At 39.8% G+C, this 14401-nt stretch overlaps 1 protein-coding gene and 1 pseudogene across 1 annotated transcript; both read left to right on the plus strand.

Moving 5' to 3' along the window:
* Nucleotides 1–717: 717 nt before the first annotated feature.
* Nucleotides 718–1665, plus strand: LOC108394906 (olfactory receptor 5B2-like). Its single transcript, XM_017656769.3, has one exon. The coding sequence runs from the start codon at nucleotides 721–723 to the stop codon at nucleotides 1663–1665; it is 945 nt and encodes a 314-aa protein (XP_017512258.3). The 5' UTR covers nucleotides 718–720.
* An 11234-nt stretch (nucleotides 1666–12899) lies between these two features.
* LOC118968089 (olfactory receptor 5B21-like) lies at nucleotides 12900–13782 on the plus strand (annotated as a pseudogene).
* Nucleotides 13783–14401: the final 619 nt, after the last annotated feature.

Raw genomic sequence — 14401 nt, forward strand, 5'->3', positions numbered from 1 at the left:
ATCAATGAGGTTTTGGATGTATTGGTTGATGAAAATGTGACCAGAGGCTTGCAGGAATTTGACCATGTATATTTGCTAGGAGCAATAAACATTCAAGAATTATGTTTGCAGTGACCTTATAGAACATAATTACCTTGGAAAATGAGGATCAACTGTGAAATCTATCTGTTTATCTACCTTTTATCTATTATCTATCTATCTCTATCCATCATTTATCTATCTATCTATCTATCTATCTATCTATCTATCTATCTATCTATCTATATCATCTTTAATCTCTCATCTCTATCTCTCTCTCTATCTATCTAATCATCTATGTATATCCATCTACCCAAATCTCCAGGAAGGTGAGCCCTATAGAGAGAAACTGTTTTTAGAACTCAAGAAATCTGATGTGAAAGATAGAATCATTACAGATATATGAAGTTGAATAAGCTTTTCTCTCTTTCTGCACCGCAGTTTCTTATATACAAATTAATAAACTGGGTGAGTAATCAATGAAATCCAGCAATTTTAACAGTTTATAACATTACAACTAATTTATCCACTACATATTTTTGTCCTGTGCATGCTTTAGAGCTGGATAAATTATTTCTACAACTGTAACAATCAGCAGAGTATTAACATATTCCAATTTTACTATACTCTCTTTTACATTTAACACGGTGTTCTTTAACTTCTCATTGTTACAGGGCATCTTGTGATTCCCAAGTGACATCCATGGAGAACAATACAGAAGTGACTGAGTTCATCCTTCTAGGACTTACTGATTCTCCAGAACTGCAGGTCCCCCTATTTATAATGTTCACCCTCATCTACCTCATCACTCTTGTTGGAAATCTGGGGATGATTGTGTTGATTCTGATGGACTCTCATCTGCAAACTCCTATGTACTTTTTCCTCACTAATCTCTCTCTGGTGGACCTCGGTTACTCCTCAACAATCACCCCTAATTTGATGGCAGGATTCCTTACAGGAGACAAGGTCATCTCCTACAATGCATGTGCAACTCAGATGTTCTTTTTTTCAGTCTTTGCCACTACAGAAAGTTACCTCCTGGCCTCAATGGCCTATGACCGCTATGCAGCAGTGTGTAAACCCCTTCATTACACCACCACCATGACCACAGGTGCGTGCGCATGTCTAGCCATAGGCTCTTATGCCTGTGGTTTACTGACTGCTTCCATCCACACTGGAAACATGTTCAGTCTCTCTTTCTGTGTGTCCAATGTGGTCCATCACTTTTTCTGTGAGGTCCCAGCAGTCATGGCTCTTTCTTGCTCTCATAGACACAGGAATGAGTTGGTTCTTATTTGTTTGACCAGCTTTCATATCATTTTTGCTCTAGTGGTTATTTTTATTTCCTACCTGTTCATCTTTATCACCATCTTGAAGATGCACACAGCTCAGGGACACCAAAAGGCTTTGTCCACCTGTGCTTCCCACTTCGCTGCAGTTTCCATCTTCTATGGGACAGTCACCTTCATGTATTTACAGCCCAGCTCCAGCCATTCCATGGACACAGACAAAATCGCATCCGTGTTCTATACTATGATTATCCCCATGCTGAACCCTGTGGTCTACAGCCTGAGGAACAAAGAAGTCAAGAGTGCATTCCAGAAGGTGGTTGAGAAGGCAAAATTGGCTTTAGGATTAGCCCTTTAATAATGTAGATTCCACCATAAGTTAGTTTCATCTCTCAGTTCTTTGCTCAATGACTCCCTAGTAAGGCCCACATTGTACTTACCTTCTAGAAGTAATGTCCTCCCCTGACATAAAGTCAGATATCTACCAGACACTTAACGCAATGTCCAAATATCATGCATTTTGCTACCACATGTGAATGCAAACTTACATGCAAAATAAGAACCTGCATAAACCCATTCATGTGCCCCATGGATGCACATACAAATAAAAGTAGGGAATTTGCTAAAGAAATAAATGGAATACAGCTAATTTTTTAAAAAGAAAGTTAAAGTAATTAATTGGGGTATAAGAACATATATTGTTATGTGTAATCTTATTTATTTCTCTAATGGAAAATCTGTTGCTAGTTTTAGATTCAGACAAAATGTGATGAAGTTTTAAAAAATAAATGTAAGTGATTTGTAAGGCACAATCTTTCCAGAGCTACAGAAATATCCTATTTTAAATTAATTAATATTTCTGTCTTTATTGAGTCATTTATTACAAACATGTTCACATGATAATTTTCAAAAAGAAAAATATAGCAGAGTAAGACTACAAAAAAAAGAAGATAGATCAGAAAAAAGTCTTCTGATCTATCCATGTAACCACAACCAAAACTTCATGTTTTGTTTTGTAAAAAATAAAAATGCATTGAGAATAAAAGCTATAAAGATTTTTCTTTCTATAAATGATTTAAAATGGTTAATGCCACTCATTCATTGATGACTTAGTTGAGCTACAAAATCTTTTGTCACGTTCCCATTCATGTATCCTACTTTGTTCAAACTGGTGTCCTTGCTGTTCTTTGGCAATTCCAAGCATGTCTCAGGGCCTTTCCACTTGCTGTTACCGCTGCCTGGAATATTCTCTCACTCTCTTCATATTTCTACTTAGATGTTATGCTATCAGAGAGGTCACCTTTAGAAAATATCTGCTCCCTGCCCCCATGACCATTGTCTTCTCATTCTGCTTCATGATTCATATCCTTATCAACACCCATCTAACATTTATTTGTTCATCCATTTATTATATATGTCTCCAAACTAGAACGCAAACTCCATGTGAGTAGGAGCTTCATCCACTTTGATCATAACTCTATCCACGGAACCTAAATGAGTTTCTGGATCATAGATTTCAACATATATTTGTTAAATGAATGAATGAATCAATGGAGGTTTTAGCCCAATCATATTACCATATCAAATATTAGAAGCACAGATATTTATAATTCATCATCCATAAAATAAGCCTTTATGCAGAATTACAGAGCATTTCAGAGTCATGACTCATGTTGTTTTGCTGGAATATTTTCATCTACTTTCTCAATGTTTTTAATTCCCATTTATGGGTACAATTACCTGGAAACTACATTGATGGGTAGTACACCAAATAGATTCTATTTAGTAAGACGTAAGAAGACTTAAAACATAAAACTATTTAAAAGTTTACTGTCTGGTTCAGTTTGGAAAATTACTTCATAGATACTGTTCATGCAGTTAATTCCAATGATTCCAAATAGCCATAGAGACTGTAAATATTATACTACTTATCAGTAATAAACATAATCTACATTCAGTGCCTTAGTATAATAATGCTATGTGCTCTATTTTGATACTCAGGGAACTCAATACTACAATAAAACTCCCCATAGAAATGTGCGCTGATGTTTCCTTTTCTGCCCCACGTACTACGAGGCACTCACTCTCTCAGTATTTGTAAAACTGTGTTCGAATGTGTGAAGATGGTCATGCTGACATTAGTGTGAGCAGAGTGTTGTAATACAAGTATTGCCTTCTGGCCCTAAGTCTTTGATGATGGTGATGCATCTTCTGCTGGACACATTTAAAATTTACTTTTAATAAAAGCTTTTGGGGCATCTTTAGATTTATAGAAAAGGTGCAGAGATAATATAAGCTCTCATATTCTATCATTTTGCATTAACTTGGTAAATGTGTCAATACAAAGAACCTAATATTCACACATTGCTATTAACTGAATCCAATACTTTATTTGGATTTCATTAGTTTTTCCTATAATGTCCTTTTTTCTCTTCCAGTATCTCATACATGGTACCACATAAGGAAATAAAAATGGTTATTGTTTTATGTCATGGTTTTGGGTGATGTTTTATAAGCGGCACATAAATAACACAGCTGCTATTAAACTGAAAGAGAAAGTCATGGGGTAAGGAGGCAAATAAAGAAAGCTGAATAATTATGTCTAAGAAAAAATTTTGGATGTGGTGACTTTTATTGAACCTAGTAGTAGAAATAGAAGACAAACTTTCAGGTAATTACAGGAATTGACTTGACAAAAAAGCTATGAACCTTGGTTTAAAAAGTCTGGCTGAGCATTAAAACAACTCTAGAAATTCAAAATTGCATGTATGTAACTAAGCCCCTATTTTCATGTATTTTGTCAAATACTTTTCTGCAGCAATTGATATAATCATTTTAATCTTCTTTATTAGTCTATTGACATGGTGGATTAATATTGACCAGTTTTCAAACATCGAATTAGCTTTATATGCCTGGAATGAATCTCACTTGGTCATGTGTATAATTCTTTTTATACATTTCTGGGTTTGGTTTGGTAATATTTGTTGAGGATTTTTGCATCTGTAGCTTTCTTTAATTGCAATGTACTTATCTGGTGTTGATATTAGGGTACTTTTTATACTTTAGCTTGATTTTTTTTTGTCATTTGCTAGTAAAAGAAACTATTATAAATTTGTATTTACATATTGTTAGGAATTAGGAAACCTGAGAACTGATCTAAATATGCTTCTCTCTCATCACCTTTCTTTTTATTTTATTTCCAGTCAATTGAGTTAGAATTCCTCTACTAGAACAAAAGTGGACACAACACCATGGTCAACAGTACATAGGCTAAGATAATGTGAGGAGGGACAAAGAAGCGTGTCTGTTTCCCTAGATTTAAGACCAGAAATCAGTCATTTAAAATTTTCGATGTTTGGTATGTTGTGCCAGGAGCCAAGTCATGGCCCATTTGGGAATTAAAGAATGAGACGCCTCAGGACATAGAACAAACCTGGTAGTGGCAATCTGCTTCTCCTGAGGTTCCCTCTACTGTCTCCATCCTTGCCTATCACACAGATGTGGTGGTACATGGGGGAGAGAGGTGATTGTGGGTCTACACAATAGAAATCAACTCTGGCTAACTTAAGCAGAAAAGGAATTCATTGGAAGAATAATGGGGTGCTCACAAAACCAAGGAGAATGTTGGATAATGAATGAGGCTGTGAAAAACAATGTTAAACAGAGGAAACCAGAAGGCAGGAAACAGGCAAGATAAGACCCCTGGAGCAGTTTTGTTAAGACTGTTTCTCTGCCACAGTGCCACACCTACAGACAGCCTGCTCTTTGACCACCATTATCATAATTGTCGGACTCTTGCTAATGTAACATGTCACAACACCCACTGTAAACAAATGCTAATTACCCTAACTTCTGTACGTTATTCACTGCATCCCTGAGACTGAGATACATTCTTTTGCCAGCTGAACTATGAGCATGGTAAGCATAAAAATAACAGGTCTCACTTATATAGCTTCCTAGAAAGTGGACATTTTCTTAGAGCTTTACATGTCTTGACTCATTTAATCTTCATAACTACTCCATGAATAAATAGCATTATTATTCCCAGTTTGCTTATGAGGAACCTGAGACTTAAACACATTAAGTAACTGCTCAAGTTCCAGGACAGTTTGGGCAGAACCAGGATTTACTTTCATCCCACCTTCAAAAGTTTTCTCCAGGGACACTCCTGAACATGGTTCTGTACAGCTTTTCACCAAGTGTCACACAGTGGGGAATTATCCAAAACAGGAACAGTTTGGATAAAGGACATACAGAAAAATGTCATCTCTCAGCTCCTTGTGGCCATGTTATAGTTTCTGCATAGAAAGATGGCTGGATTTTTTTGTGTGTGTGAGTCCCAGGTTGTCCAGGTTTGTCTGTAACTCAGTGAGCAAACTGAAAATGCTACAGATGAACCCTTGTTTCCCGATTTGCTTTGCCAGCTTAAACAGCTCATATTTTGATTCTCCTGTGTCTTATTTCTCAGTTTATTAATTTTCTATACACAGCTCAACCTCACAACTACAGGGTAGGGTCTTTGGAACAAACTCATGGGCACTTCTAAGACCTCTAAGGGATAAAGGATTTCTTTTGGAGATAAAGGACACTTTCAAAAATGAATGAAGGACTCAACAAAAAAGTAAGACTTTATAATTGTTCTGCAGTGCTTAAAGAGAGTTTACTATGTACAAAGCTCTGTTCTGAGAACTTTATAAATATTAACTTATATGCTCCTCATGACAACATCTGAGCAGGCACTACTGACACAGGCTGTGCGGTTCAGGGGAAGAGCCAGAGCCTGGCAAGCCAAGAAGACCTTGAGGCCAGTTCGCATGGCCAGCTGGCAGGACAGGCTAAGCGAAACCAAACCAGCAGGATTCTAGGAAAATAACTGGTTCCAACCAACTAAATTTGGGAAGGGGAACTAAGTAACCTACAGTTACCCCCCAAGTTCATTATATGCTCATTAGTACTAAATATCACACCCCTTGGTGCCATCCATGACTGTCTGTAGGCAGACCATCTGTTGCCGGGCTATTGCATCTGGGGGGTCTCTCCCTGTGCACCTGGTGGAACCTCAACCTGCACTGGAGAGGGTCTTTCACTCTGAACAAGAAAGAATTCTCGAGCAGGTCGGAAGAGTGTAGGTAAAGAATGAATGTGTTAGAGTGAGAGTCAGAATGAATGGCCTGCAGCCTTGCAGGCAGCTGAGGGCAGGGAAGTGCAGAGGGAGGGAGCGGGGGCTTGCTGACCTTCTAGGCACGGAGAAGTCTCCCTCACCAGCTCCTGAAGCCAGGGTCAACTGGTGTCTAGCATCTCTTGGATCTGCACGGCATGGGGGCTAGCCCCTCCCACCCCAGGATTTGTGGGGGCCACGGAGCACGGATGGAGTGAGATTGTGTTCTGAGTGCTCCCCAGAGATAGGAGATTTTTAGGCAGACTCCTGCAGCTGCAGTTCCGTCTGGGTCACTCAGGGGAGGAGAACTCGCAGACCCAAATCTGAACTCTCAGCAGCCGCCCTCTACTTATCAGAAATTAAGCGGAGATGAAGTGGAGACCTGGAAATAAAATGAAACAGCAAAGAAACAAGGACTCTTACTACTGGCAAAGCGCAGAGAGACAAAACGCAGTTAAGTTGAGCAGTGAGAAAGCTTTATTTAAAGTTAACACGTTTAAAGAGAGAAAAAGTGCGGGCGTTCTCAAAGAGAAGGCTCACTGAAAGGTTGGGGTTTCTCTCTTTTAAGCATTTTTTTCAGGATGTGACAAAGGGCCAAAAGTGTAGTTGTCAAGTGGTCTCAAGATGTTTATCTCTGGTGAGAGACAACACACCGGCTTTCTTCTATTATCAGTCCTCTGACCAATTCCGAAAAATAAACTTAACATAAGAAATTTACTGATCCAGTTCCTCCCCAGGATAGCAGCTTCCCTCTGGGAACACATCAGTCAAGACTGCCTGCCCCCAAGGTGGGCTGAGTTATTGCCTGTTTGCTAAAGAACATGTTAGGAATCTTACCTCCTAACTTCCTGGCTTTTGAAATGGAATCTTAGCCTTAAGATAGAATCCCTCCTGTTATACTGATTATATCTCAGCTTGTTTGGAAAATTAATCATGATGCTTGTCTCAGGTCCCTGCCCTATATCACATCTAAAGACAAAAAGAGGATATCACCCTACTGCACAGAAATCCCCCCCATTCTGAGAAAAACCTCACCTATCCTGAAGAATATTCCACCCCCTGCTTAAACTCCAGTTATAAGACTACCCAACCTGAACTTCACCATGCTACTCATCTCTGGAACGCGCCCACACTCCCTCCTTGAGTGTATACTTTCACTTTATTAAACTACTCTTTGGTGCACCTGTTTGACCTGCTTGTGAATTCTTTCTCCACCAAAGTCAAGAACCCTTTCCTGGGTTGAGGTCTCACCTAGTATGCAGGGAGATCTCCCCAGACAGGATTTCCAGACAACACTACCATCATCTTCACTTCAGAAAGGAGGGAACTAAGTGCAGAGGAGTTATATAACCTGTAACCTTCTTGATATAAATTTTAGGAAGTCACGTTGCCATGGGTCAACACAGCTTTATGCAACCTCTCTCATTTCTTTCTAATTGAAAGTTAGTGCCAAATCTCTTCTGAAGATGTCTGCACTATCGAGAAGAAATAACCCCAAGCAATATAAATATACCAAAAGTTATGACTTAACAATCTAAGCAAGGTCTTCATAGACAGTTTAATTGCTTCTTCTCTACAGGAATGGAGTCAGAGGGCGTGGTTGCTCTCGTGGACACCTATTCCCCTCAGAATGGCATGTGTGCATATATTCCTCTGGTTCTTAGTCATTGGCCTTTAACATCCCAACATGAATCTATTTGACATCATTTTAGAGAGACCAATCTATGTGCCAAAGACCCTTTGGTGTTCTTGTATTGATCTTAATGTGAAAGGTTGTCTGTTTTTACTAAGTGGCCTAAATTCACTGACATATTACTCTGAGCCTGCCACAATGGCCAATGATAAAACCCCAAGCTCAAAGTGATGTCCAAGGTGAGCAGGATCTTCCTCTCTTAGAGTGCTTCAGCACTTTGAACACTCTCCTATTTATTCTCACAGTAGCATCTCTGTGTGACAAGTTGGAGAATATTTTATAATCCTCATCTAATAATTACCTTTTCTGTATATGTCGTTACCTCTAGACAACTTTGTTGGGCATGGGGAGAAATTTCCTCTATGTCTTGTTCTTCTAGCTGGCCTAAGAATCAAATTGACAAGAGACAGATGGAGAGAAAAACCAAAGGTTAATTATGTACATTCGGGGAATCCATAGTCATAAATTCTAAAGACAGTCAGGGACGATGAGGTATATACGTCATCTGGAACTAAGAAGAAAGGGATAGGGGTCTGGGACTTCAGAGGAAAAGGGAAGCAATTCAAAGCAATATGAAAGGGTCAATGTTTGGTAAACAAATGTTTGATGAACCAAACAGAAAACATGGGGCACAGAGAGGAATTTTAACAAACAGACTGCTAATTTTCTCCTTATCTACCATCCCTGTTTAATATTATAATGTAGGTGTCTTTGATGATAGGTCTCTTCCTAGGGCAGGTCCTCCATCCAAATTCTATATGCAGTTAGAGGGGAGGTTAAAGTTTCTTCTTGAGTCTTTGGGCTTTGAGTGTTTTCAGCTTGAAATAGTCTGCATGCGAAGAGGCACGTTGTGGGGGGGAACTGCCCTTGGCCCTTACAACTTCAGTGTTTGTGGCCACACATCAGCAAAGAACTTCAACACGGTCCCAAGTGAAGCAGTGTCACCCTCCTTGCATAGCAAAGTAAACATCTGGCTCAGTTCTGTGGTCAGTTTAGATTGTGGAATTAGAAGATGTGCTGCGTAAAGTTACAGGGCAATGTCTTCCCATGGATTTTTTTAGAGTTTAATATCCCAAGTTTTAATACTTTCATGCTGTCATGTTGTTTAGCTAGAATCCAGATGTTTCAACAACTTCCATGAATTAGGAAATGGTGATTTTACTCAAATAATAGAAGATGGTATTTTTCTTACCCTTAAAAACCCCTGTGCTTAAGAAAGCACTTAGAAAATGGTGGGTGTTCAGTAAATGTTTGAGGCAAAGAACAAACAGGAAATAAATGCACAGGTAAATAAATGAGTGAATCAGTGAATCACAGTTTATTGAACACATGATGAAGCACAAGGTCCTACCTTCCTAAAGGAGAGCCTCACGGGTAACTTTGCACACACTTTTCAGAAGCTCTCAATCAAAGGATTTAGATGATAGATTCCTCTTGCAGAAGCCATGCCATGAAAGACATCATCTCAGAATTTCTATCTGTTTAGGCTTTCTTTAAACAGCAAAATGGATGATGTACATGGTGCCCCAGCACCCCACCCACCTACACACACACACACACACACACACAAGCAGAAACAAAACTTTCCTGGAGCAGTACTTATTTTTTCACTGCAATGCACCTTTCTATTTCTGCAATACTTTCTATTCTTTTGTCTTTAATGAGCTTAATTCATGCAAAACACTTTGAAGAACATCTGTACATAGTAAGGGCTACATGTATTAGAAATTACTACTAATGATAACAGTGAAGGACAATCTCTCTACACATTATCTTGCTGACATTATTGTTGCTAAGGTTAAAAAGACATGATCTACAGGATACATTTACTATCTAATTGAAAACACAAAACTTCAACATTCTTCAATACCTACTCCATAGGCCCTACAGTCTCTTAGGTCCCGTGTCTGCATCTCTCCTTAAATGTCTTTTTTCCTGACTTTCCCAGTGACTCACTGTGGGCCTCAGCTCTTACCAGGTGTGAACTAGAGATGGTTTGGCTTGGAGTAGTTACACTGAAGGGGGTGCCAAGCAAATGCATGTGGGATATATTTGAAAGGTAGATATAACAGGGATGTGCTCATAGGCTACACGTGGAGTGTGAGGGAAAGAGCTAGGATGAATAATTCTGGCATTAAGAGATTATTTGTTGAAGATTTTATCAGGCTTGGCCAGAAATCTAGTCTGGATCCTGAAAATTGAGAGGCTAATTCATAAATACTGTTAGGTGAAATAATAGGTTCCTCTCACAGAAGTCATGCTGTAGAAGATAGCATCTCAGAATTTGTATTTGTTATTTTCCCTAAAGCTTAGCCCCAACTTTTTGGTGTTAATATTTGTGAAAAGCAGTATGTTTGTTTAAACAAATTTGAATTTAAGCTATGAAGTCACTCACCCAGTTCAATTTTTTCAGTAATGTGATTTCCATAATTTTGTTGGGCTTCTTTTATTTTTCTAACAGTCTTATATAATACTACTGAAGGGCAGAGACAGGAGACAAGCATCATGATTAATTTTCCAAAAAAGCCAACATATAAATAATAGAGTAAGAGCAGGAAAGATTCCATTATAAAAACCAGGAAGTTAGAAAGTAAGACTCCTACCATATTCTTTGGCAGACAATAATAACTCCACCCACTTTGGGGGCAGAGTGGGTGGCCCTGACTGATACGTTCACAGAGGGAGGCTGCTGTCCCGGAGAGTAATTGACCAATTTCTTGTGTTAAGTTTACCTGGAGGACTGATAATAGAAGAGAAGAAACTTACTGTCTCTCACGGAGATAAGCATTTTGGGACCTCCTTACAATTCTATAACCTCTGGCCCTTTGAAAAAATCCTTAAAAGAGGGAACTCCCAGCCTTTAGCCAGCTAGCACTTTTTCTCTAAGTACTTATCTTTAAATAAAGCTTTATCACTGTTCAACTTACTTCTTTTTATCTTTTTGCTATTTCATTCTATTTCCAAGTCTCCATTTTACCCTTGATAAGTAGGGAGGGGCCGCTGAGAGCTCTGATTTGGGCCAGCGAGTTCCCATCACCTGGGCAACCCAATGCAATGCGCCTCCTCTCCCTTCCTTTGCATTTTCCTGCTGTCAGCTGCCTGCTATCATTTCTACTCTCGCTTTAATAAATTCCTTCCTTACCTACACTCACCCAACCTGCTCGAGAATTCTTTCTCATTCAGAGTCAAAGACCCTTCCCCGTCTAGGCTGAGGTTTCCCCTGGTGCGCAGGTCTGAGAGACCTCCCCAGGTACAGCTGCCCGGCAATGCTACTATTAATAATGATGTTTATTTAATAATAGTAATTCAAATGACATTGCATGTTAGCTATGTATTAGGCAGCATTATGAGTGATTTAAGCATATGAACTGATTAAATTCACAGCCCGTGAGGTACTTTCACTATCATTCCTGTTAAAAAAATGAGGCGCAATGAGGTTGTAACTTGCCCAAGGTTACCTGAGTAGCAAGTGGAAATGCCAGGATTTGAATGCAGACAAGTGACCCCACAGGCCAGATTCTTTACTACCGCAATATGCTTCCTTTCTAGATATCTGTATTATTTTCAAAGCAAGATTTTAAATTGCTGCAAGAATCCTATGACATAAAAAAATTATGAGAGGCAATATTCACTTAATTTTGTCAGATGAAGAAATTAAAGCTCAGGAACATTTATGTTGTTGTGGGTAAAACTGCAATATTTCCAGAATCTCTCGCCTGGCTTTAGTGCATCTCTATATCAACAGGTGTTTCCAAGGGGTGGAGAGAAGTAAGTCCATCTCCGTATCTGTGGGTAATCACACCGGCCAGTGAAGGTTTATCTGTACCTGAGAGGCTGGGGGGGATGATTTGCTTGCTTCTGCCACAGCAGGAGAGAGAGACACACATGGGACAACTGCTTGTAAGCAATAAACGGGGTTTTAAACTTTATTTCTCTCTTTGACTGATTTTGGTTTCAAAGGCATTTTGCCCTGGAATTTCTCCTCCCCGGATTTACAGTTGTTTTTCCAAGGGGATAAAACAAGAACGAGCATCTTCCTGCAATCTGAGCTGCTTCCCTTAAGAGGATGAAACAAGATAAAGGCTGTACAGTACAGTTTGTTTGAGTGGCCACAATTTGGAAATTTTAACACTTTTTTTGTGGGGGGGGTGCATATCTTTCAAGAGGGGCAATTTTCTCTGAGGAGTGAAAATAAAGCTATCCTTTCTTAGACTTCAGATGGACTATGATTGCTTGAGTAATAATATAACGCTTCACAGTTTTTCACATCCAGAAAGGCAGTGATGCATCATTTTTCTCAGGTAATTACCTAATTGGACAACTGGAAAGATCAAACGAGATAATATTCATTCTTCTTGGATACTTGGCACTTGGTAAGTGCTCAGTTAATACGAGTGTTATCTGGCTCAGAAATTGCAGTGACAAAAGAGTAATTTACAGAGGAGACACGAACTTTCAAGCCAAATGAAAACAAGCTATCAGTGTTTTGAAGGAACTGAGTGGTCCTTTGGAATGCCTGGGTGGGTCAGGAACTAACAGATATAGTGCATACCCTTACAAACTGCATGACGGAGCCCAAAAGCTGCCCGCCCCTGGATCACTGGGAACCTGGCATTGGTAATGGCGCTGCGGTGTGCTCGCGTCATGCGGGCGATGTGGGTGTGCTGTGAATCCTTTTCTGAGCAGAAGTCAGTTATCCATTTTTCTTCCCTTGTTTTGACAGATGGAGCACAGCTTCAAAATGACATGCATTGAGAACAGTGCTGAGGGGAAAGAGTTCAGACTCTTGGGACTGACTGACACCCCAGAGCTGTAAGTCCTCCTCCTCATAACACTCACTCTCATGTATCTCATCACTGTGGCTGGGAACCTGGGGGTGATCTTGTCGATCCTCTTTCTCGTCTCCACACTCCCATGTATTTTTTTTCCTGAGGAGCCTCTCTCTGGTGGACTGTGTTGACTCCTCAGCTGTCATTCCAAAGGGGATAAAGTCATCTCCTAGGGGAAGTGCGTTGCACAGATATTCTTCGTGGCTTTTGCCAATGTGGATTGTTTCCTGCTGGCCATCGTGGCTTATGACTGTCCTGAAGCAGTGTGTAAACCCTTACAGTGTATCACCACTGTGACCACCAGCATGTGAGCTCAGATGGCAGTAGGCTGCTGTCTGGGGCTTTCTTGAATCTGCCATACACACCGACTTCACCTTCCACCTCTCCTTCTGCTATTTCAATGTGGTCCTTCGCTTTTTCTGTGATAGACTCCCAATCCTGTCTCTTCCGTGTTCTCTTATCTTCATGAAGGAAGTTGTGGTTTTTATCTTAGCAGCTTTTAATGTCTTCTTTGCCCTTAAGGTTATCTTGCCGTCCTTCATACTCATTGCCACCGCGCAGATGCACTCAGCAGATGGGCGGAAGGAAGTCTTCTCTCCACCTGTGCTTCTTGCCTCGTTGCTGTAACCATATTCTATGGAACTGTAATGATCACATACCTACAACACAGTTCTAGTCATTCAATGGACAAGGACCAAATGGCATCTTTGTTCAATACCATAATAGTCCCTTTGCTGAACCCTATTATCTAGTCTAAGGAATAAAGAGGTTAATAACTTTCAGGAAAGCCATTGAGAAGATGAAGACTCTGCTCAGCAAATCAATTTTAATACAATCTGTATAGTTAACCAGTTATCCATTGCCGTGTAACAAACTACCACAACATTTAGTGCCATAAAAGAAAAGTTTTTACTTCTCATAATTTACGGCTGGAAAGGCAGTTAACTGCTGCTTTCACGTGGGCTTGCTCACGAGGTTGTATCTGTTCTGCACGGTTGGCTGGGGTGACAAGTTCAAGATGACCTTACTCACATTTCTGGATGCTGATTCCACCTACTTTCTACGTCTTTCCACATCTTTGATCTTTCTGAGACTGGACCAGCTTTGTCACGTAATATTTTCAGGCCAACATTCTCACAGTATGACTATTTCACTACATCCATTTGTAGAGAGGAAAGAAAATAATACCTTTGAAGTGACCTCATGGTGCTGTTAAAAAGAAAACACTCTGCCTGTTTTGGTAGAGTCAGACTGGCATGGAACTATCAGAATTTAAAGTCAGTATCTTGTCCCTTTAGGTAGGTGGTCAGCTCCAACCAAGTCAGAATTACTGAGGGAACTGTGTGCTACAGTTAAGTAAGAGTATCGTGCCACTGACAAAAAAGTTAGTCTAATCAAATTTTAGGTCTGGAAG

The sequence above is a fragment of the Manis javanica genome, chromosome 11 (assembly GCF_040802235.1).
Source record: "Manis javanica isolate MJ-LG chromosome 11, MJ_LKY, whole genome shotgun sequence".
Lineage (NCBI taxonomy): Eukaryota > Metazoa > Chordata > Mammalia > Pholidota > Manidae > Manis > Manis javanica.